Raw genomic sequence first — 24,147 nt, 5'->3', positions numbered from 1 at the left:
TCCACACTACAATTACATCAGAAAAGAGTAACTAGTAACTGTAATATGGATTACTCAGATTGGACAAGGTTACTTAGAAGTGTCAATATGGTAGGTAGCTTGGCAAAAATTTTGAAGCACTGCTCAAGAGACATACCAATAAAGTGAAACTAAGTTTTGTTTTCCTATTGTAGTATTTCCTGTTAGAATAACCACTTTCCATTTTTCCTGATTTCATAAAAACCCAAAGCAATAAAAAAAAGTTCATTTGCCTCATTTTATTCTACCAGTAGCTGTTATTGATAATTTTAATGTAGGTTTTCTGCATATGACATATTCATCTAAAATATATGAAAATAACAGTGTTACTATCCACCCAAAGAGAATCCTTCGATATCATGAAATCAAATATGAAAGCCTTTCAAAAATTAAATGGAATTGTTCTAAATTGGTGTAGTAAATGCACTAACATAAAAAAATACGAATTAGTGGGGGCGCCTGGGTGGCACAGCGGTTAAGCGTCTGCCTTCGGCTCAGGGCGTGATCCCAGCGTTATGGGATGGAGCCCCACATCGGGCTCCTCTGCTCTGAGCCTGCTTCTTCCTCTCCCACTTCCCCTGCTTGTGTTCCCTCTCTCGCTGGCTGTCTCTATCTCTGTCAAATAAATAAATTAAAAAAAAAATACGAATTAGTATATATGTCTACCTTCTAAACATTTTTCCCAAACTATTTCAGTGAGTCATAATTGTGTGATTAAGTTTCACATTATCCAAGATACATATAAGTCTCTATGTGCAACTATTTTTAGCTATTTTTGAAATTGTTTTTTTTTTTTGAAAGATTTTTTATTTATTTGACTGAGAGAGCCAGCCAGCGAGAGAGGGAACACAAGCAGGGGGAGTGGGAGAGGAAGAAGCAGGCTCCTAGCAGAAGAGCCCTCTGTGGGGCTCGATCCCAGAACGCTGGGATCACGCCCTGAGTCGAAGGCAGACGCTTAACGACTATGCCATGCAGGCACCCCTAAAATTGTTTTATTTCATTGTTAGCACTTACCTATAAGTCAAAATAATCTCAAATTTCATTTAAAAAGGAGTAGTTCCTCATTTACAATAAATTTCTCTTGTACTGAATTAGGGCAACTGTTTTTGGCTTGATTATTTTTAAATAAATTGTGCTCTGAAAAGGACCATTTGGTAAGGCAGTTAATTTTTTTTAATATTAATCTCTGAAAGAGAATAAAATTGATAATCAAATGGACTGATACAAACAAAAAATAATTCCCCTTAAAAGCAGTATCCTACATTATAAACTGCCAGGGTTTTGCTAGAGTATACCAGCTTATATGGGGCAGGGGTGCAGGTCCCCTCCCCCCACCATGAGTGAGTAGACGAAATTACTGGAGCTCCAGCAGCACACAGCAGGAAAAGATTTATCATGTATTAGTCAATGCAGTTATTTTAGAGAGAGATTAAACAGAGTACCATGGAAGGACCAAGAAACACCTTAAAGAGATTCAAGTAAAACTTTACAAATTATCAATAACTTAATATTTATGTTTAAAACATATCCTCAATCGTTTGAGAACTAAACAGTTCTCAAAATGACGATGTTCTCAACTGCCAGATTTTGAAGTTGGGGAAACTTTCAGGCTGGATTGTCCATTTCTTCACAGCACATCACTACTATTACATGGGTTTAACAGTACTGTCTTACAGTGTTTTCTCTTTGTACGGTCCTACCGGCTCACTACTTACCGTGGGAAACTTCCTGTCATTTCTCCTTTTGTTGTCTTTCCAATGATGTATTTAAAAACGTTATACCCCACCTCCCCTGTTTTTCTTCAATGTATGTCTATGGGTCCACTAATGTAAAAACATCTGTCGACTCACCACACTGCTCACACAAATGGACAGATAGATGGTTCACTAAAATAAAGAAGTAATCTCCAAGCTTCCTTTTTGAGAATTTTAATCTAGTTCTCTTTTATCTGACTGCCTATCAAAACACCCAAAAACCAAAAGGAAAGGTCATGTGAAAACAGTATGAAAAGAAAAGGTGGGATGGGGTCAACCATAAAGCCTACCACAGGGTATATTTCAGAAAATAGATAATCAATTCTATGAAGTGTCCTTCATACTATGAAGTGCTGCTGAAGTGGACAAAGTGCAGAGAAAAACATGCCGGGAGTCAAGCATTTTTCACAAGCATTTTCAATTAACTTCACAACGACCATATGAGTAACTAGTATTAACCATGTTATGCCAGTGGGGAAATTAAAGCTCACAGAAGTTAAATGACTTGCCCAAGATTACAGAAGTAGCAAATAAAGTTTAATTCTCAAATTCAGTTCTGATACCAAGTTGGAGGATTACATCCTCTCTCACACAGCTGGCTTCCCAGGAATCCAAAGAGCCAGAAGGCCGCCCAGGTAAAACAGCATACAGGTGGGAATCTCAGGTCATTCAACGGCCAGTGGTTAAACCAACCTGATTGGGAGGAACGCTTTAGTCTGGGGAGGTACACTGAGAGTAAAGGCTGTGAAAATGAGTAAAGGAAACCTCATTCAAAATGGAATTGGGAAGCCACTGGGGAGGGGGACGCAGACTGCATAGTTTGGCAGGAAGAAGGAAGATTTCCTTTCAGCCTGGCAACAGCAAGCTGCCCTGGCCTGCAGCCAATGAGAAGCCACCGCTTGGAACTCTCATCTTCCTCCAATGAACTTTTGTGAAAACAACGCCTCCCGACTTCCTCCTTTCCTTTAAAAAAGGATGCTCTCCTCCTTTGTTCTCCAGACTTGCTGATGGTTTGCTGTTTTCCTATTCTGAATTGCAATTGCTCTGATGTTTCCAAATAAACTAATTTGCTGCTCAGTAACCTTTGTTGTTTAATTTTTAAGGCTGACAAGGTGAAGTAAGTGGAAGTAACCTCAATGCCTAATTAGGCAATCTACAATATAAGCAAGGATAATCCATTCATTGAATGTCTGCTGAGGACTACTTGAATTTCAGGAAGACACTCCATGGTGAAGAGGACCTATGTCATAAGGCTGTAGAAAGATCGGCACTCATTAAACAAATCAAGAGTAATGGTGGTTCCTGTGGTTTTATGGTACCTAACAATCCAAGACAAAACAGTTGTACTAAACTTTTCAAGTGGGTTAAAGGTAAGCTGCTGCACACATGTCCTCTGTGAAATTTATTATATACCGAAAGAGAAAAGAAAAACAGATGTGAACAATAATCAGGACTACTGTATGATATCTGAGTTTACAATAATTTATATTACTCTGTGAAGAAATGAAAATGTACCTAGTCACTCTAATATCTGTCAAGCAACAAAATATCTGCTTTGAAATCTTAAATTTATACACAAAAACAACTGTCACAAAATAAAACCTACTTATCCATATTTTTGTTTTATAAATTATGAACACAATGGTTAAATAGAAAGTAAGAAAATTAACTATGACTAATAAGGGGAAAAAACATTACCACTTATTGTCTACGCTCCTCCAGACAGAGCAGTAAACAAAACCTACTCAACTAAAGTCCTCCCAGCACCAGTCTCCGCTGGGCAGTTGTTCCTGTTTATTTTCCTCATAGCACTGGTCACACCTGCAGTTATGTTGCTGGTTTATATGTTTACTTACTGACTGACTGATTCCAGTAGGGATGTAAAATCCATGGGGGCAAAGCCTTATTCCCCCCTAGCTCACAGTGAGCCACAGTGTTAACTAAAGGAAGAACAGGTCTCACATTATCCTCCCTGTGACCTCATGATGGGAATGCTGTCAACCTCTTCTCCCATTTGCTGACAAGAATTCTGAGATCCTGTGATATTAAGTAACTCGTACAAAGTCACAGAACAATGAAAGCAAAGGAGACTGATCTGCCTGACTTATAGGTACTGTATAAACAAATTTGGCCAGCTGTATTTAGAACAAAGATAATATCAAGTTGAAATTCAAATAGCCAGTAGTGTTTAAAATGCAGCAATTAAGAAAACAATTTCTAAGGACTCTTTTCATTGTATATAAATACAGTCAGACAGACTTCTTATAGCCGTCACCACAATACACTTTGAGTTGCGTTACGGATTTCACACGAATTGACTATTTACAATTGACTACGTTCAGTTGTTATTAATTGTGTATCAGTATGTCATAGTCGATTTGTGTGGAATCCATAAACAACATTGTCATAAACAAAGTTGTCTATGTTACCCTTCGGAAAAAAAAAACAACAACTCAATTTTGCCCCCAAGTATTAGTGTTGCCACTATAAAGATAATAGCATGTCTCCGTTGTTCTCACTTTGGATGAAATTGTGAAGAAAATCTATCTGATAATTTTGATTTTAAAAGCTGTAGGTTCATCTTGGAAAACCATGTAGGATGAACTGAATGTCAGTGATAAAAATAGATTCATACAAAACTGGTTACTCTCAATAACTGTTAGAAAAGTTCTATAAATTGGGCACCATTTTTTCAGTGAGGTCCTTAGGAAAAAACTATTTAAAATAATTTTATACTTTCTACTAAAGGCGATATCTATGAGAATTCTGAGGGAAAAATGGCTCTTGAGAAAACAATTTCTACGAAGAACTGATGGATTATAAGTAACATTCAAATTCACGGTGCCAACTATTACACATACATAGGAAAGAGAATCCTAGATCTACAATTTTGCTAATTTCCTATTCTTTTCATCTATCTGTTTATCGATATATATATTGGTTGCCTAATAGCATATCATAATGCTGGGTGATACAGGATAGAAAAAGAAATAAAAATGCAATTCCTACTGGTAAATAGAGTCAGATGTAGGAGGGATCGTCTTATGAGAAACGTCCTCAAAAAAAGAGGAGTGGATGAAGTTGGGCTCAAATGGTCAAAGGAAAATCTTTCAGACCTAGAGAGGATTCATATTCCACCTGACCATTCATTCTGTTAGAGAAAAGGTAAGTCAGTGGCTTTCTTAACCGTGTGGTTCTAGAGATTTCTAGCTCTTTTTGCCATTTTGTGGTAGGGACTAGAATTATCATGTTCCTTAAAAGTGCTCTGGAACCTGGGCTCAGTCTTGGTTATCAAACAATCCTCTGGGATAAGCTCTGGCTGCAAAAAAATTTGTGTTTGTAACCTGCATCACAGATTTTCAGGCCACCAATGTCCACGAGCCCCTTCTGTATCTACTTTATTGGGAAAACAGTGTCACTGCTTTCTCGGATCTCAGAGAAAGGATCTCTAGAAAACAGGCACACATGGAGAGAGATTTAAGGGAGGAATGACACAGGACAGGGAGACAGCCCAGGAAGAGCTGGGTGGGAAAGACAGCGTTATTTATGTAGAGGACTTCTGTCACCTTCCTCTGGCGTCTAGGCAAGGGGTACCGCACTCCGTTTAGGAGGTACCTCAAAGAGATAAGATAATACCATTCTAGAAACTTAGGATCTCAGGCAACAAATTGTACACCACAGTCAAATGCTGGAAAATTCAACAGGCCATCTGCACAGGCATGTTTCCTGTTAAAAACAGATAAGGGGCTTTGGGACTTTCTACTCAGATGAATTCTCAGGAATATTTTTGCATCTTATATGAAGTTTCCCTTGCGTTACTGCAGAAAGTGGGAACAGCTACCTTTCAGAAGAACACGATAGTATCGGCAGTACACTGAAATATTCTGAAAGGCTACTTTTATAATATATGTTCTTTCTTTGCGTGTGTCTTATGTAATTTTGCCAAAAATAGAAACTGGTTGGTTAAGAAGAAATGTTAAAGCAAACATATATTATTCCCCAAATTAAAGATTAGCACTTCAAATGTTTTATATTTCTTCTTGCTGCTGAACAAAAGCAGAAATTCTAGGATGGTTGTTTATTCAAAGAGGCTGAAGCAGGATAGGTATGTTGGTGTTCAAAAGCATTCCATTCATTTTTTGAGTTTTGAAATAGCACATGAAATGTAAATATGTACAACAGACTCAATTAGTTGAACTCTGCCCCCATTAACACCACTGCAAGGGGTTTTCTATCAATTACAGTTCTTAATTTTTGTGTCGGAAGTTCTGAAATGTTTGATAGAAGCATTATGCAGTTATGAGAAGTGAACTACTTATTATTATGGATATAGCATTACCTAAGCAGGGGACTGTATATTAAAAAATAAGGCCCACCTTTAATGACCTCTTGCTGATATTTCTATCACATAATATAAAGACGAAAGAAGTCTATATGCCGCTACTTGGTATTTATAAATCTCAATGGTCTCTACAACGTAAACATACCTTTTTTTTTTTTTTTAACCAAATGATGGGACTTAATGATGCTCCCCTCTCTTTGTAACCCATACTCAGTAAAAGAAACTCTTAAAAACCGTTTGCAAATTCATTCAGATGATAAAAGCAAAGAGAATGCCAATACTTTCTTACTGATTCCCTGCAAACTTAGCCTTTCCCCCCAAAATAGAATCGGAAAGAATTCATCAGAATTTTAAAACTATGCCTCCCTGTGAGTTGGGGGTGGGAAGGGGATAGACAAACAGATTCCACATGCCTGTGGCAATTGCATGCTACTTCTCACCGCTTCCAATTAGGGTGTCAATACTTTGCCGATCAAATTTGATTTTCTTCCCTCAGATATACTCTGTTTTTCATCATGAATTATGCCAAGGTGTTTTGTATAGAAAATCCCACTGAAATAATGCCACACAAGCGAAACCATGTCAGGGAGGAGCCAGATGCCCAAAGAATACAAAAGCCTGCAGAAAGCCCAGGACTGCCAGTCTTCCTCTCAAAAGCTGTCTAGAGCTGTAAGGAGCATGGCTGTTTCATGTGTGATTTTCAGGAACGTTGTATGAACCAAGTTTTTAAATGCAAGTGACAAGGTCAGAAGGAGGAAGGTTCACAGGTATGAGGATCTGGAAGAAAAAATGGAGATGTGGCAAGAAGGTCAGGAATTTGAAGGGTAATGTCAGAAATCTATGAACAGAAGCTTACACAGTTACATAATACATTTGCTCCTAGCGGTGGAGACTTCATATTTCAAATCTGGGACCATCATTACCCATTCTAGGAAAGGTTTTCATTTCTCCAAGAAAGATCTCTTATATGTGCAATATGCTGCAGAATGCCTTTAAAACGGATAAGGGAGACAGTGCTTCATAGTGGGTATTCAAAAAGCAGAAAGATACATTCAGGCTCGAATCCCACTCTGCCACTTAACCAACCCTATGAACACTTGTGCATAACTCATAATCCTCTGGGCCTCAGTATCCTCCTCAGTAAAACAGGAATAACTATACTATCTACCTGACAGTGGGATTTATGAGATTTAAATAAAAATTTGTGTAAAGCCAATAGCTAGTACCTAGAAAACACCAGAATACAGTTGATTTTATAAGTTTATCCGGATTTGTTAGGTGAAAGTTTTCTAGTCTCTCTCTTACATGAGTGTATTTTGAAGGTCTCAGTTCACTGTTCTGGTAAGGGGGTGGGGAGAGTGGCTTTCCATAAAGTCACAGCTCCTGCTCTGCTCCTCCACAGACTGCAGGACAAGGGCAGTCTTGCCTATGCTCCCTAGCCATCTCCTTGAATCAGGTATCCCCAGGGTCGGTGTTACTGCTACTCGGGTGTGCTTCCTCATTGCAAGAAAGAAGGCAGGATGTCTTATTTCCAAAAGTTTGATCTCAGACTAAGTCGCCAGAGGCCTATCCCCCATTTATACCCATTCACGTGTATGTGTGTGAGTGTGTGGGTGGGTGGGTGTGTGTGTGAGTGTGTGGGTGGGTGGGTGTGTGTGCAGAAAGAAAGGTACATATACATAAGAGAAAGAGATGGATGTCTGTGTACGGATCTGTATACAGAAAGATCAATGTACATACATATACAAAGGGCACATACGGAAACTAATCCCTATTCAAGGCCTAGGATATATTTCATGTGACCTTGGAAGGATAAACGAAAGTGAATTAGGCTCTAAACCGCAAAAGGTTTATTATTAATCTTTATTTATATCTACAGTCATATTTTCTAGTAACTCAGAAACTGCTCCACTACCATCTAACCTTCCTCCTTTGCCCTTATTTCAGAGCATGATTTATGTAATAAAGATACTGTTTCTCTCTGTTAGTTTATTTACCTATATAACTATGTAAGTAATACATGTAGACTATGAGATGTGCTTAGTGAATACCTACCCAATACTGTCAGTGAAATGTTTCCAGATTTCCGGCTCTAACTTTTAATTGCTAGGTCTCTGAACCAGGATTGTTGGCCATTTCCCAGAAAATTCTGTGCCCCCTTCAGCCCTGCCTTTTTCTCATCAGGAGTCTAGTTATACCTCTCCAAAGACATAAATCCCGGATCGGATGTAAGTAGGTAGATGTAAGACCTGAACTGGGAATCTGAAGCACCCATGAGCAAGACAGATGCTCTCAGTACAGGAATTGAGGGTAGAACGGAGACAGAAGAAGAACATTGCTCCACTCAATTATAAGACTGGGACTTCTAGGATTATGAGAGCCAAAAATCTAAAAACCATTAACCAATTTTTGTTAGAATTTGTCATTTTTTCAAATCCTGTTGGTACAGGATTGGTATGAAAAGATCCTTGAAATTTTAAAGTTTATGTCCCCCAGAGCTTTGTAAATACCCAAACGTAGCAATGCTCCATTTCATCAGTTGCTGTTTATATGAACAGTGAACAAGGACATACTGAGGTGGGCGGCCAATTAGGTGCCCTCTCTAGCTGAGTCACCAAGCCTACTCAGAGCACGTGGCTCAAATTTTCTCCCAAGCACCAACACAATCATATACATGTCATGAATCTTTGGGATTGTTCCTAAATACCGCAAAACTACATGAATGTATCAAATCTAGTGAAATCCTGTTAGCCTAGAAAACAATGTTGAGGGCCAGTGGCTCAGAGAATGGAGCACCGTACAGGGAGCTGTAAGCCACCTAACCTCTCTTCTTACTGTTTCCTTTTCTCACGCACTTCTGGAATTGCCCTGGTAAGCTGATTTCCCACTCTTTAGCTAAATTAATAGTACCCTTTAATCACCTTTCTTAGGCTACTGGAGATCAAGGAGCACGTACATGTAGATACCTACTGTGCACACAGGTAGCAAACATACATAATTTGTTGTCTATATGTATTTAATTTTAATATTATGAGAGTCAGAATTGCTCCGGAAACATACGGATTAGAAAGGCACAAGGTAAGGCTGTGGACTATTCAGACATAAATGCTTTCTGTGACTTCTGATGAAAGGAGAAAAGTCATTTGTTAATGAAAAATGCAATGAGAACACTTTTATGAGACAAAGAGCATATATGAGAAAAGGAACACTTTCACAGAAAATCTGCAACAGAGATGAATAATTAAAAGGGGGTGACTAAACATATTTTAGTTCTTGACTATATGAAATCATGGCTTTTGAAAGAGGAAACATACACTGTCATTTACTCTTTTCATATTTTAATTTTTAGAAGACAAATTTAATTTTAATACTGAGAGTCTTCAAGGTAGACAATCCCTTCTTTCCAAGGATTTTCTTTCTTAGCTTTCGTTTAATAACAGTTTTACATTCGACACCAACTGCAATGCCGTCTTGTGCTTGGTGCAGGGTTATGCTACTGCAGTGATATAAAAATAGCAAAGGCAAAAAAAAAAAAAAAAAAAATACACAGCAGACCGGAATAGTAGACCAGAATAGCTTAAAAACTGAAGCTTTTGGATAAAGCTCTCTGAAAGAATTATAATAGTTACAACACCTGATTCCATGCTATAAAATCATTCTTCTTTCATTATATAATATTAAAATTACATTGGGGATTCATATTTCTTTCTCCCCAGACCAATAAACTATTAAAGTTATACTGGGTCTCAGAAGAGTTCAAAATCCAAGCTGCACTGGCCTGCTGTGTCTGTTTACTTAATCTATTTTTATAACACTGCAGTAGCTGAAACCAACTTACCAAATACCTGCTTCGACATTCTGCACCACATTGATTCAAGAGATAAAATGTATGAGAAGCAAGCGGCACACTCTGTTTGTTTTTAATAAATCAATCTACTCTAGACTATTAAAGTCAGGGCCACAAGGAACCACAGATAACATTGTTTTAAATGTCTGAAATACAGCCCAAAAAGATTTTAGTTTTTTCCAACTCCGTTCTGCCAGGTCAGACCGCTGCCTCCTGCACCTACATGAAGTAGCATATTCCCAGTTTGCCAGGCTGAGTGTCTGCACCAAATCCTCGGCAGGTCTCTTGATACACAACAGGCTGTTGGGAGAGATGCGGCACCGCTACAGCCAGCTACGACACAAACATACTGTAGCGAAATTATGTAATAAAATAAACCCGTGCCTGTGAACATCCTTCACGCCCAAGAACAATGCCAAATCGAACTTTTACTTCGTGAAGCATTTCTAACAATTCAGCGTACCCAAGAAAAATAAGCTTGAGAGTACTGACAGAATGGGATTTGCCAATTAAAAGTGGTTGCCATAGAAACAGGCTTTAATATGTTCTATGAAAAATATGAACATGTCATGCTTTCTCTTTAGTCATTTACATTTGAACATAAAATGTGAAAAACACAATTATAGAGAGGAGTGCAGCTCCCTAAGGGAGCATCAAACACACTCTTGTTCGTAAAAAAAGAAAAGTTCCTTTTCTCAACCAAAAATGAACACATACTCTGTTTTCTTGAATTTTTTGTAGATTATTTGAGTAATATATCACTTCAGTGTGTGGTGTGATTTTTTTTTTCTAGAACTGAACTTTTTTTTTTCCAAAGTACTCTACTAGATTTATATTTTCTGAAAGTCTTCAAACACTGTGCTCTTTGAAAAATAACTTTAAAAATATCTTTTGAATTACTCAAGGGGAAGATCATTACAAAGGATCCTTTGACATTTTAAACACTCTAAATACCACATGTTAAAAAGTATTTTAAGTACATCATTGAATGTTCCTGCCTGTTGACTCAAGGGATTAATATGGGTTAGACTCTAGCCAGATGACCATAACCAGCCACAGGATATAAAATAGTGAACTACTCTATCACTTTCATGACTGTTTTACTAACATAGTCCATGACAAGAATTCTGGACATACTGCTATTAGTCTTCAGGTGGTGACCCAGAAGATAAATATTAATGTTTTGTAGAAATTCTATCATGCAAGTTCCCAGATTGTACTCATTTCAATATCACTGCAAAAAGCAAGTGACACATTTAAAATTTGTTTTTGAAAGGTTCAATCTATTATGATGTGAAATGATTCATTATGTATAAAATGAAGTCATCCTATGACTGACGAAAATTAAAAATTATTTATTCCTTCATCAGTTGAGCACAGAATTATCCATTCATGTGGGAAAGGTGCTGATAGAATACTTAATACATTAATATTGTATGCTTTTGATTATTCAGAAATGGTATGATTATTAATAACTGAAAAATTTTAACTGAGTATATTTTAGATGAAAGAAAGTAATTGTTAGGAAAGAGGAGGCTAATTTTTTTAATCATAGAAGATCACCTGAATTAAAATATTACCAAGTATATGGGAGTACCAGTCCTATAAATTCTCCTCTGATTTCCCTTGTGAATATATTCTCTCCCTCGAAGAGGGCTAGAGAGTACTTTATTTAAGACAACGATGGCTCTTGCAAGATTTAACCTAAGAAAAGCCTAAATACAAGAAGAAATATTCTTGGGGAAAAAAAAACAACATGTATTTTAAAATACCTTACAAATTCATTTAGAAAAAGAAAAACCTTAAGCTATTTACCTTTCAAATTACAACGAAGATGCAAATCACATCCTGAAACTATTGCTACCAAACAGAAAGAGTTCTCTTTCTGAGATTCCTACTAGAGATGTGTAACCGCTCCTGTGTTACATTAAAAAGTATAAGTAATTCTGAAAATTACACCATCATTAGTTGGTCTTCTTTTCAGGCCTAAAGAGTAAATAATAATTATCTAAATAAGCTTCATGAGAACATGCCCACTAAAGACTCAAATCTGCAAGCGATACTCAATTAGCCAACTCCGGACACAGCCTATCTAATGGTACAAAGTTCAGAATTATAAACACCTGACGGCACGGGTTTATAAAATTAGACATTTCCCAAGCAACACAAAAGAATGTCTGTTTCATCAAGCAATAAGGTCCTCCCTCTGCAGATTGAGATTTCAAGTTTTAAAATCAAAAGTTGGAAAGCAAACATCATATAAACTGTGCACCTGCCAGTGAGCGTTGAAAACAACCTGCTTGGGTGCCTGTTGATGTGGCTCAACAACCGACACCGTGTCAATGCTGCCCGCAGGGTGTGACAGCCCTGTGGCTAAAATCTATCTGCTGTTTAGTTTCTTTTTCTAAGATGTGTTGCTCTTACAGTAGCACCATTATTGTCATGAAGTTTTACGGTTTTTAAATTGACAATGAAATGTAATTTAAAAAAATGTAACTTCTAAAAACCACTTGGACTAGTTTGTATTCTTCTCAAACTGTACACATGTTATCTTCAATTATTTTTCTATAATTCTCTAACCAGGCAAAAAAAAACAGGGAACAGCACTCACTGGGGATAAGGGGTTATGTGACATACAAGAAATATGTTTTATAGCCTGTAGTATACCCGGGTATATGGACAAAAAGTACGACGACAGGTAGCTACTCCACCAAGAAGCACTTCCTCTGAGCAGAGTTCGCTAGAGCCAACCTCCATCTACCACCCCCTCTCAAGCGTAACTTTCCTTAAAATAAAACATAGACTTCTGTTGTATACTAAGCATATGGTGTCTATAATAATTCAAATACGAGTTATTTACATTTTGAAAAGCAATATGAAAATGTTTGTCACTCCGTTATCCAAATAACTAACACACGTTGCAAAGTCAAATTCTCATTTCATCTAACTAAATAATAAGTCTAACAAATAATAAATCTAAACCTCCCTTTAATGGCATGGATTTACTCAGGTGCTATGAGCACAATATTCATCTGCTTCACGTCAACACATAAAAAGAGAATCTGCGGTGAGTGAAGGTAAAATCTCTTTCTCTTAGCCACAAATGAAAGGGACACTCTCTACATCATTTAATTTTTGTTCATGCTCTTTTTCCAACATGACAGCAACGTAGTTTTCAAGGTAAAAGGACCCTGAAGTGTATCACTGCATAGCTACATACTAAAAAGCATCTGTCTACCAGCCTCAGCATCAGTACAATGCAGAACTGCCCAGAGGATTCCGCCAAAAACAACTCGAGAGTGGACACTCGGGAATTAGTCCCCTGGCAGCTATTCCACAGGGATAACAAACCTTTGTTGATCTTGTTACAATGGATCCTTTACACCAGCTCATCTAATTTAATCTAATGTATTCTCTATTCATGAAACAGTATTTCTCTATAACCAAAAGTTTTCATATCTTCGCTATTTTCAGAATACTCTCTGGCTCTATACGGGGCATAGAGACAGCTCTTAAGCTGTGGAGGGTCACAGACACCCCTGTATGCCATGGACTCACTCTCCAGAAAACTGCACACGTGGACTTAAAACACTGGGGTCTTTACCCCCGCTGAAATCAAGAACTCCTTTAGCGGTTCTGTGAACTTCAAAAGAATCCCCAAGTTAAGGTGGAATGCCACGTTCCACCCTGCTGCAGTACTGGTTACAGAATGTGGGACTCATGGAAGCATCCCAAAGCAAGTCAGTCTGTACAAAACCATTATTTGCAAGTAGTCCGTTGGAGAGGCTTTTAGAGGATAATAGAAAGAGGTTTTAGAGAAATTTGGTAGAAACTTGTATCAAAACAAAACACTGATACCACCTTAAAGGAGAACACTTGTCCCATGGGCTTCTGGAATCCAGAGGTGGCATCAAGCAGGTCTTCCCTTCTGGGGCTGATTGGCAGGGTGGCCCCTCTGTCTCTCAGGTGAGAACCACTCCTTGAAGGAGAGGTTCCTGGGAGACTCAACACTGTTTGGAAACACCCTGATATGTATGCAGTGACATGCAAAATAAAGTAGCATTATAGAACTAAGAATGCTAAGGCAAACAAAACAAAATAAAGTTGCAGAAAATATAAGGGTAACGGAAACTGAATGTAAAAGGCAAGGGAAATAAGTAAGAGATGGATCCTGTCTGATGAAATAAGAAGAGGTAACAGAACAGGGCACCTATCCAACTCCTACTTATGTTCTGCCATTGAGGACACCCAGCTTCAAAATATTAAAGATACATTGAAGATGTAATGCAGTCTGCATAACTGCCTGGGATACATACCCAAAAGCATTCATGGATGAGAGAAGCAGTATAAAAGTGAAATTGAGCCTCTAGAAAAGCACAGTTTTCCCATTTATTTCGGATTTTCAGTTTTATTTTCTCTTTCACATTTCAAATTACTTGAAGCTTTAAGGAAGGGGCAGAAAAGTCTTACTTCCATTCTCTCTGTAGTTCTTATGCACACAATAGTATGGTTTCTCCAGCTTTTGTCGCTTTTTAAAAAATGTTATGTGGCAAGAGACAAATATCCTGCATAGAGTCATCGTTCATGATTTTACGTTCATGATTTTAGGAAAGAAAAGTGTTTCTTTTCCCTTAATAAATCATTGTCTTGAGCGGCATTCGGTTTAACCACTGCGTAAGACAAACAGGGTAAGAATGGTCAGCTAGTTTTCCATTTGGCTCCATCTATTGCCAAGTGGGTTTAAAGGCAAACTATGTCATACTTATATCGCTTACTTGATTAAATATTACCACCTCTGCTTACTAAACAAGTCTAAATATACCTTCCTTGGGGTTACTAAGGAGTATGTTATGACTACTCAGTTATACTAAAGTTGTTTCTAAATCAATTGACAAATACAGCAAATGTCTAATATGTTCCTGGACTCAAAAAAATAGGATCCCTGTACTGAAGCAGGTTAAGGTGTCAAAGAGCAGTTGAAATACAAAGTAGTAAGTCAATCAATTATTTGACATCAAACAACTAAACCCTTCAAACTCTGACCGGGTTGATCATTTTGAAATGAAGTTAAGCATTTTAAGAGAAATACCAATTTAAGTCTTTTCTCACTCGACTAAGTTATAAAGCTATACAAGATCATATTTTAAAATTGAAGAGATGAAAACACACCTTGCACAGAAACACACATGGGTATTAACATGTGTGACAGGAAAAGTAATTATTTGCCCATTAAATTAAGACCAATTTTCATGAAAATAGGACTGTGGAAAAATAAAATAAAATTAAACTTTGCTCGCTGTTGAATATGCTAGATCATTGCAAAATGAATTTTCTGATGAGTGATTTTTCCAGTGAACAGCACACCATATGGTCCCCTGTTCTGCTATAATGTTTCAATAAGTAACTAATCAAAACATGTTCATCTTTTTATATTGTATCAAAATTTAAAATATCCCAACTGTAAACAGTTTTTCTTAAAATAATAGTGTGAATTTATAGGTAGGGTTTTTTATTTTTATTTTTTAGCAAGAAAGGATACATACTAATTGAATATGCCCTGGGATTTTTCTACACTCTGCCTAAAATACATAGATGTGGTTCTAGCAAGGAAACCTATGAACTTCTGCTACCTTTCCATATACTCATATTTGTACATATTTCTCCAAATCCAGATGTGTTCATCTTTCAATCCAGGCTTTGTTACAAATAATTTTGAAGATGGGCAGGGTTTAGAGCTGCCTTTTATATAAATGTAATGTAAATGTAAAACTTGTTATAATGAAAATACCTATTATAATATCTTAGCTTGGGAAAAGATGTATGATTTTTGCCATGTGGATTAGTCTAAAAGTAGGGAAGCATTTTCTTGTGAATATTTTGACTATTCAAAGAATCTTCCTGTGTAATGCAAACGAAAACATATCAATATTCAAAGGGAAAAAACAGTAAATGCTTAGAGAAACGTGCAGTGGAATATATACACATTTAAAGTGCATAAACACTCATAAATGACTGAAAAAAACTCAATACAGGAAAATGTGTAAAAGCCATATGAAAACACAGTATGTGAAAATGCAGTAACTCCTATATGAGGGCCTTAATATCATGGAGTAAGGAATTAGAAATGGTCTTTATTCAAGCTCACAATACTCCAGATACATTTAGCCAAGCATTTGGGGGCAAGGATGATGAGGCAAAAGCTCTAAAAACTCTTTCAAAACCTCTTTAGAGACTTATACCTAGTAATCAGTTAATAATCTGAAAGTTCTTCCATCCACACTCTTGTTTTTCTGTCCATTCCCCTTATCTTCTTTCTCTCCTTTCTTCTATCTGGCTCAGTACCAGTTAGACCTGAAGATAAACTTTGAACTTAGAGGCAAGGAAAGAGTCCAATTTGAGCAATTTGGGAGATAAGAAGAGTTTCACATTCTCAAATTATCCTACTTTCTTTCCTCCTCTGATCATTTCAGGCACTGTATTTTAGGCATTCAAGGACCAATATGTTCTACAACTGTTAATGTTGGATTTTGTGGGCACTTCCTATTTTTATACCTTATGACACATCTTTTAAACTTCAAGTGTGTAACAACAGGAGTGCTCTGAAACACAGAGAACATAGTAAGTGACAGATAGTGAAGGAGTTCCTTGATCTCAAGGTCATACAACATGAAATGTGCTATTGAACAATGCTATAAAAATCCTCACACCTAGAAATCTTTAAGAAGAGTTCTTTGTTGTTTAGAATTAATATTGGCTCACCCTGTCTGGGAATAGCAGTCTGTGGTTTTTAAGCTATGTTTGCTTTTAGAAATGATACCTATCGGGGTGCCTGGGTGGCTCAATCGGTTAAGTGGCTGCCTTCGGCTCAGGTCATGATCCCAGTGGGGTCCTGGGATTGAGCCTCCCATGGGCTCCCTGCTTCTTCCTCTCCCTCTGCTGCTCCCGTTTGTTCTCTCCCTCTCTCTCTGTCAAATAAATAAATAAAATCTTAAAAAAAAAAAAAAGAAACGATACCTATTTAGAAGGTCTTTAATTGCCTTATAATATAAGCATCCTATGTCATTAACTTTGGTCTATCTTAAGGAAATGAGAGTCCGTCAGGCAGGGCACCTTAACATCTTCATCTGAAACTTTGACCAAAACAAACAAACAAACCAAAAGAAAACAAATTTTAAAAACCTCAACACAATCCAAAAACAAAAATAAAGAAAGAAACAAACAAAGCCCCCAACAACCCTGCTACAACTTCCTGGGGTTTTGCCTCTGATTTGTAGCAATTATTAAAACGTCATTTAGAAAAACCCGTGTTCCCGTAAACTTAATGAAGACAATTCTGAGCAATCTGGAACGGTCCCAGGAAAGGAAAAGGCATCTTGCCGAAAATATAAATACAATCAAAACAATAGCCTGAAAGGAAAGCTGAAATGATTTTAATATTTAGGCCCCTAAGAAAAGCTACTATGCGGCCACAGGTGATTTGCAGTGGAAGGGAAAACGCTGTAATTACTCGTTGTGAACGATCATTTGGTTGGCAAAAGGACGCATTTTGATAAAATACTTTCAGAAGTAACCGTATCCTACACGTATAGGAATTCCTGCTTCAGTGTACATTCTGTCCATGTTCTAGTATCTTCAATAAAAATACTCAAGGTTCATTATCAGAAATGTCAGTGGCTGCCTCTTACACAAGTCTTTGTATTTAATTGCCATTGTTCACCACCTAGTTTTAAGTTGTTCAGTGTATCTTAAACATGAGAGATAATCATGTTATAAACCAAAATAGTCGATAGTGTATTCAGCCTACTACAAACTTACATTTTTAAAACTCCTATTCTAATAGTGATGTAATATTGTATGTTGGATATGATTTCTTAGTATTATTAGAAGCATAAAAAGCTTTGAAAATCTTCAAAGAGGACATCTCTCATAAGCACATTTAAAAATAGTTTTCCAAAAAAGTGTCCAGTTGTTATATATACATCAGGTAGGGATACTCTATTAAACATTTAAACAAATTCAGAGAGGTTACAGCATTGAACACATGTTTACATTATATTATACCTATTATATATATTATACCTGTTTCATAGTAATAAAATATGAGTTTAACTGAAATAAAACAAAAGAATTAAAACTGATAAATATTATAGGAACAAGTACACTACTACCTCTCATTTAAATAGCAAGAACAGATGAAATATTCTTCATATTCTGTCCTTGTAGCCTGCATTTGACCACTGTGCATTTTACTGGTCAATAAATTAACTCGTGTAATACTTTTTTACAGATCTGTGATAGTTTTGATTGTAAAAGAAATTAGGGTACTGTAGAAGATAGTTGAATCAATGTGAAAGAATTCTAAACAAGTAACAGCCAAAGATTCTGAATCATAAATGTGACTGACCTTCAAATATCTAAGGTGTGTCACATCACAGGTTTTCATTCTGTCAATAATTTGTCTTTGGGCACATAATGACAACTAACATTTATTGTCATATAATGTGTGCTAAGCCCAGTTTTAAGGGCTTCATATGTATTCCCTCATTTAAGCCTTTACAACCCTATTTGGTAGGTACCATCATTAGCCCCAAATACAGGATGATGAACCAGGTAAGTAATTAGTTAACAGTCACGTGACTGACAAGTGGAGGTGTCAGGATTGAACTAAGTCTTAACGCGGGCTCAATAACCTCTCTACCATCCCCAGCTACAGCGCCCCTTGTATACCATCCACAGGTCATGGTGCAGCAGGGGAGCAGCAAGTAGTTGCAAATGAACCCAGATTTAAAGGCCCACATAAGAACAAGGACTCAGGCGATCTAACAGAAAAAGCATCGGATCCAAGCATAATTCTATTCAAAAGAGTCCATATCATCTTATCAAAAAGGAAGACACCTCTAAAGAAAGGAATGACGAGAGCCATTATTAATAGCTTCTTACAATGAAAATCTTCCAACTACTTGGAACAGCCTCACTGTTAGTGCTGTGTTTTCCTCACTGCCATGGTTGTGGGGTTTTGTATTAAAGCAACAGGAAGTCAGCATGTGAGTCACCAAGCAGGACCTCTACACCATTTCACGTTCTGAGTCTAGGCAAAGACAGGGAAAGGGAAGATCAGGGTAAAGAGGAAGTGAGGAAAAGAGAAACGCAACCCGGAGAAGATGGGGAACCGAATGCAGACCTTGAGGTGGACCACCAGAATCACGGCTTCCCCAGAAGACAGAGCGTGCCTTATCCCTCAGGTCCTGTTCTAAGGTGGAGCTGGGACAATGGTATGATTCTTCCGCATTTTTCACAGCAAGCTTGTCTTCCTAAAAACACACTGCCTCCCAAAATAGTGTTCTTTTAGGTTCCTTAGGCTTTGACTCTCCTCTCAGCTAGATGTAATATACGATCGTCTACATAACAATATGACAAATGGAAAGTTTCCAACAACTATTAGTCAGCAAGTCCTACCCGCCATAAACAGTCCATTCTGCTTCTAAAGCAGCTTCCTATTTCAGGGGTAAATCAGGAGTCACAATGGCACTTTCAAAGAATCTCTCACTTAAGGGATTCGAACTAAAGGCAGAGCTACAGCACGGTGTCAAACAAACGATTGAAAACAGCTGATATAAACAAAGTACAGCTCAATTTATACCCGTTTGAGACAATATGTGAGAATATTTTCGAAGACATCGGAGTCAAATATTTGTACATAGTCTTAAGACAAAAACCTACATTCTTAATTTTGTATTTTTAGTCATGAATTTAAAAGCTTTCTGAAATTAAAAAAACTTCTTTTGTAAACGGTAATTCCATAGTAGACTTAAAACTATGAATTTATTTGAATATATGGATGTGTCCTGCACCAAGACAAATTTCTCCAGGAACCAAAGGGTTGATATCTACACTTGGATCTTCTTAAGTCTGAAGGGAAATAAATGTAGCTAACATTGCATTGCAAATACTTCTTACCCTTGTTAAATTATACAATAGCATTAAACCAGTTGGAAAATATTCCTCTCAGGATCTGAGAAATATACAGAAACTTAAGTACTAGGTCTCTATTATTATAATTATTATTTATTTTTATGAATTCATTACCCCAAATGTTGTAAATATTTGTATGCATAATTCAAGAGTAATCAGTGGTGTTTATCTTGACTAACAGATAAACTACAGACGGCAGTGCATTTATGATTTCAATGGAATTAATCTTCAATTCTCTACACTTCTTTGTGAAAAGAGCTATAAACAGGTTGCCAAGAGGAGCCTTTTAGCACCAAGACTTTATTTGCAGGAGAAAAAAAAAACTCCTCTTGGTCAAACTCATCTTTATTTACTGCGATATATAACCCCTCCTCAAAAGGAGCAAAGACTCTTAACTCCTTATAATGTACATATCTAAGAGATATGCCATATAAATAATAATAGACATGTAAATAAGAATAATAGACATGTTTCAAGAAGCAACACAATGAAGTCAATTCTTCTTTTTCCATGGGAAAAATAATGACAGGTCCTTTTTTGACCTATGAGAACACAAAGGATCTGCGGGCGGCGGGCAGGAGATGGGGGGGGGGGGGTGGCAATCTGTCTTGTTAACAATTCCAGCATCCCTAAAGTCGTCCTCTTGTTTTTTTAATTACCTTTTCATATTCAGATACATATGAAACACTTTATTCTTGTTTGGTACATTTTATTTAGATGATTCCACAGGTAATACATCAATTTCACTTTCTTAGCAATCACACCCTGCCCATTTTCAGCAGGCTTCCTGTGACGGCGTGTTGACACCCTTGCTTGAATGGTCATGGCATGTAAGGGAAATGCCAGGGCAAATCTGTCAGCTCTATGGGTTTAAGACTGCAGTGTGGCTCCTTAATGATTTATAACAGAGCTGGGAAGTGGCCACTGGCAGTGCTGCTGGGAGATGCTGGTGACTGACACCGATTACAGAAAGCGGTACAGATGTTTTCCCGGCGAAGATGCCTCAGAGCATCCTGTCTCATCGGCTCATGGCACATGCCCGCTCTCCAAAAAATGAAAATGCATATTCAACCCCCTCCTCTTGCTAACAAAACAAAACAAAAACAAAAAATCCAAAACCAAACCAAACCAAAACAAAAAACTAACAAGAAAACTAAACTAAACGTGTCTTTTGTTGGACTTTAAAAAACTGGCTCATTTTCAAATAATAAATCACCGCACAGAGTTTATAATAAGAGCAATTTTATAAAAGTGCTTCTTCTATAGTTAGGCTACTCTTCTCTTCTAACTCATAGTTATCTTTAAACTTGAACGTTTCTAAAGGAAAAAAGATAAAGGAGATCCCCACTTTTTAAAAAAAAGTCTTTCTATAAAAGAGTCATATTAAAGCATTTACACAAGATAAGCCATTTAAGATTTGCTTTAAAATACTTGAGCCCAGCGCGCCCCACCCCCCAAGAAGTGGGATGACGGAATCGATAAGATTCACAAACAACAAAAATTGTCAACACTGGATTATGATATATTCATAGTATTCGCTCTACCTCTGCCATATACTTGAAAATCCTCATTTAAAACACTTCTTTAGAAACCTATAAACATGGAGGTTTGCCTTAAATCACTACTTTCCCTAAATTAACTAAATCACTTGAGAGTCAAATATACCCAAGTCTAATATATCTTCCCCTTAGAATTAAAGCTTTAATTATTTTGAAAAGAAATATGTAATACATTCTCAATTTCATTATAGAATAATGAACACTATCATTTTAGCTTCTTTGCTACATCCAACTATTAATGTCTAACATTCTGCAAACTATAACTTGACTGTTAATTAAGAGCAGCTGAGACGGTACCTAAAGAAAATCTGTCCTGATTCACCATCCAAACTAACTGACGTTAGTAAGCAATTATTTTGATGTCCCTCATTTTCAAAACGAATAGTATAAACAACAAAGAATGACTATGACATTCAAAAGCTTGCTCCCTTCCCTCGTTGGCTGCAATATTTGTTTTTTCATTATGCCTACATATTTAAATTTCGGCCTTGCACTTGTCATAATCTACCCTCCCCAAGCCTCGGATTGCTGCATTTCTAAAATATAACAATAAACTGTAAGATTCCTTCATTAATCTTCCAACATGGACCACTTAAAAGTAAGTGAGGCATTATTGCCTAATTCAGTTAAATTTTGCATCGCATCTACATTCAAATGGAAATGTACCTGCCAGCTTATTAGGTGCTGAGGATATTACATTATACTCTGTGAAGCTCAGCAAGATGACTCACACGGCAAAAGAAAAAGGAAAATGGATTGAAATGGAATAAAATTAAGTGCTATAAAAATCAACTGGTAAAAATTACACGTGATAAAGACTTGTACTTTCTCTAAAAATTCCATCTTCAAATTGGAGATATATTGGTCTTTAAGACCAGAATAAGACACTTTGGATGGGGGGCGCCTGGGTGGCACAGTGGTTAAGCGTCTGCCTTCGGCTCAGGGCGTGATCCCGGGGTTCTGGGATCGAGCCCCACATTGGGCTCCTCCGCTGTGAGCCTGCTTCTTCCTCTCCCACTCCCCCTGCTTGTGTTCCCTCTCTCACTGGCTGTCTCTATCTCTGTCGAATAAATAAATAAAATCTTAAAAAAACAAAAAAAGACACTTTGGATGGGAATGAAATTCAAGTTTGGAAAGTTGTTACTCAATATTCAAACAACAACAAACCCTCTCGCTAGGATTACAAACCTAGTTAATAGCTGCTTAGCTCCACTGTGATCACTGAGATTACTCTTCTTCTGTTTTTCTTTTCCATTTTTAATCCTGCAGTTAATAAATTGTGGAATCTTGGAGTTGGAGTAGAATTTAGAAACAGGGTTAAGTCAACCACCTAATTTTGGAGCTAAAGAAATGAAGGCTCACGGAACGTCAGTCTTGCCTTCCTCCTAGGTTATAGCAAACTTCGCCTTCTTGACGCGTTTGTTCTGACACAGCCTGCCTTGTTTGTGCTTTTGAAAGACCCCTTTATATATGAGTGTAAAAGCTTACTTCCCTCTCTCCTACCCACACATATATATGTGTGTGTGTGTGTGTGTGTATGTACACACACACACACACACACACACACACAGATTTATATATGTGTATATATAATAGACGTATCTCTTAAGATGACAGAATATCTCTGAAGAGAAAAGCCCCCAGAAACTATCTTGGAATTTCCAGGAAAAAAAAAAAAATCACATCAACTTTCAGCCTTGCAAAAGATGTTTAACAGAACTGTATAATTAAAATAATTTAGTCCTGTTATGCCAACCTCAAGGCTATATCAGTTGTTCACAAACTGCTATTAAGACAAAATAAAATTAAGCAAAAGCTTCTTCATTCTATTTTCAGAAGCTAGATTTAAAAGAAAAAAAAATTAACTGCTTAACATCACCAACTTAACCTCCAATTCAGCTTTTTCGCTATCTCCGTGTTAGGGAAGATAAACTGAGCTTAAAGGCTCAATTACATCTGTCCAATTTGAGGTCTCACAATTTGAAAAAGTCTTTAAGAGTTCAGACAGAGAACAAACGATGAGACAATATTAACATGTGAGTTGCTCCGCCTTGTAGTGAAGCAGTGTGGAAACAGCTAACATTCAAGCATTTTATCTCTGCTTGTTGGGACCCAAAAAGTTAAGTCATGTGATAATCTTTCACTTAGTTAACCAAGTAATAATAAAAGGGACTACAAAATTATAAAAATTATCAGAAAATCGTTCAGGCCACATATCCATTTCGCTTTCAAAATTTACAAACTGCTGAATAATACGCTTTGGGGATTATTCTTTAGAAAATTTATTTCAACATATATTTTATAGGTATAAAGTTTACTAACTATACATGTATTTCAAATCCCTAGCATAGTCCAATGCTTTCTAAATAAGCCACCTGCAACCATTCTGTTTGGTGGTACACAGAGTTAGAGACCGCTATCCTCTGAAGAGCTTCCCCAAAGAGAGGTCAGTTATAGAAGGCTAATCTCAGTGTTGGGGGAGACAGTGCAGCACTCAGGCAAAGCAGTCCATTTCCATGGAGCCGCCGGCACATTTGTAACCAAGGTCCTAACACAGCCTGCCCTGGATCTTTACTCAAAACCTCAAAAGTGGTTATGCCAAGTAGAAGGTAGGACAAGTCATAAAATAACAAATTGGATTCATTTTTACCTTTG

The 24,147-nt window shown here is 37.1% G+C and overlaps 1 protein-coding gene across 26 annotated transcripts in view; it reads right to left on the bottom strand.

The window, feature by feature from the left end:
* Positions 1 to 24,147, bottom strand: part of MBNL1 (muscleblind like splicing regulator 1) — a 196,859-nt gene that overhangs the window by 57,301 nt on the left and 115,411 nt on the right. Inside the window, exon 1 of one of the 26 annotated variants that reach the window (XM_087870291.1) lies at positions 13,823 to 14,248. The exons of 24 other annotated variants lie outside the window; for them this stretch is intronic. In XM_087870291.1, the coding sequence (XP_087726417.1) occupies positions 13,823 to 13,846 (24 nt within the window). In that variant the 5' untranslated portion in view covers positions 13,847 to 14,248. Of the gene's footprint in view, positions 1 to 13,312; positions 13,796 to 13,822; positions 14,249 to 24,147 lie in introns of those variants that run through there. One more of the 26 variants, XM_087870290.1, reaches the window with a different exon arrangement.

This window comes from Ursus americanus, chromosome 20 (genome assembly GCF_024610735.1).
Source record: "Ursus americanus isolate L20-20 chromosome 20, mUrsAme1.1.p, whole genome shotgun sequence".
Classification (NCBI taxonomy): domain Eukaryota; kingdom Metazoa; phylum Chordata; class Mammalia; order Carnivora; family Ursidae; genus Ursus; species Ursus americanus.
This window is presented reverse-complemented; position numbering and strand designations above follow the sequence as displayed.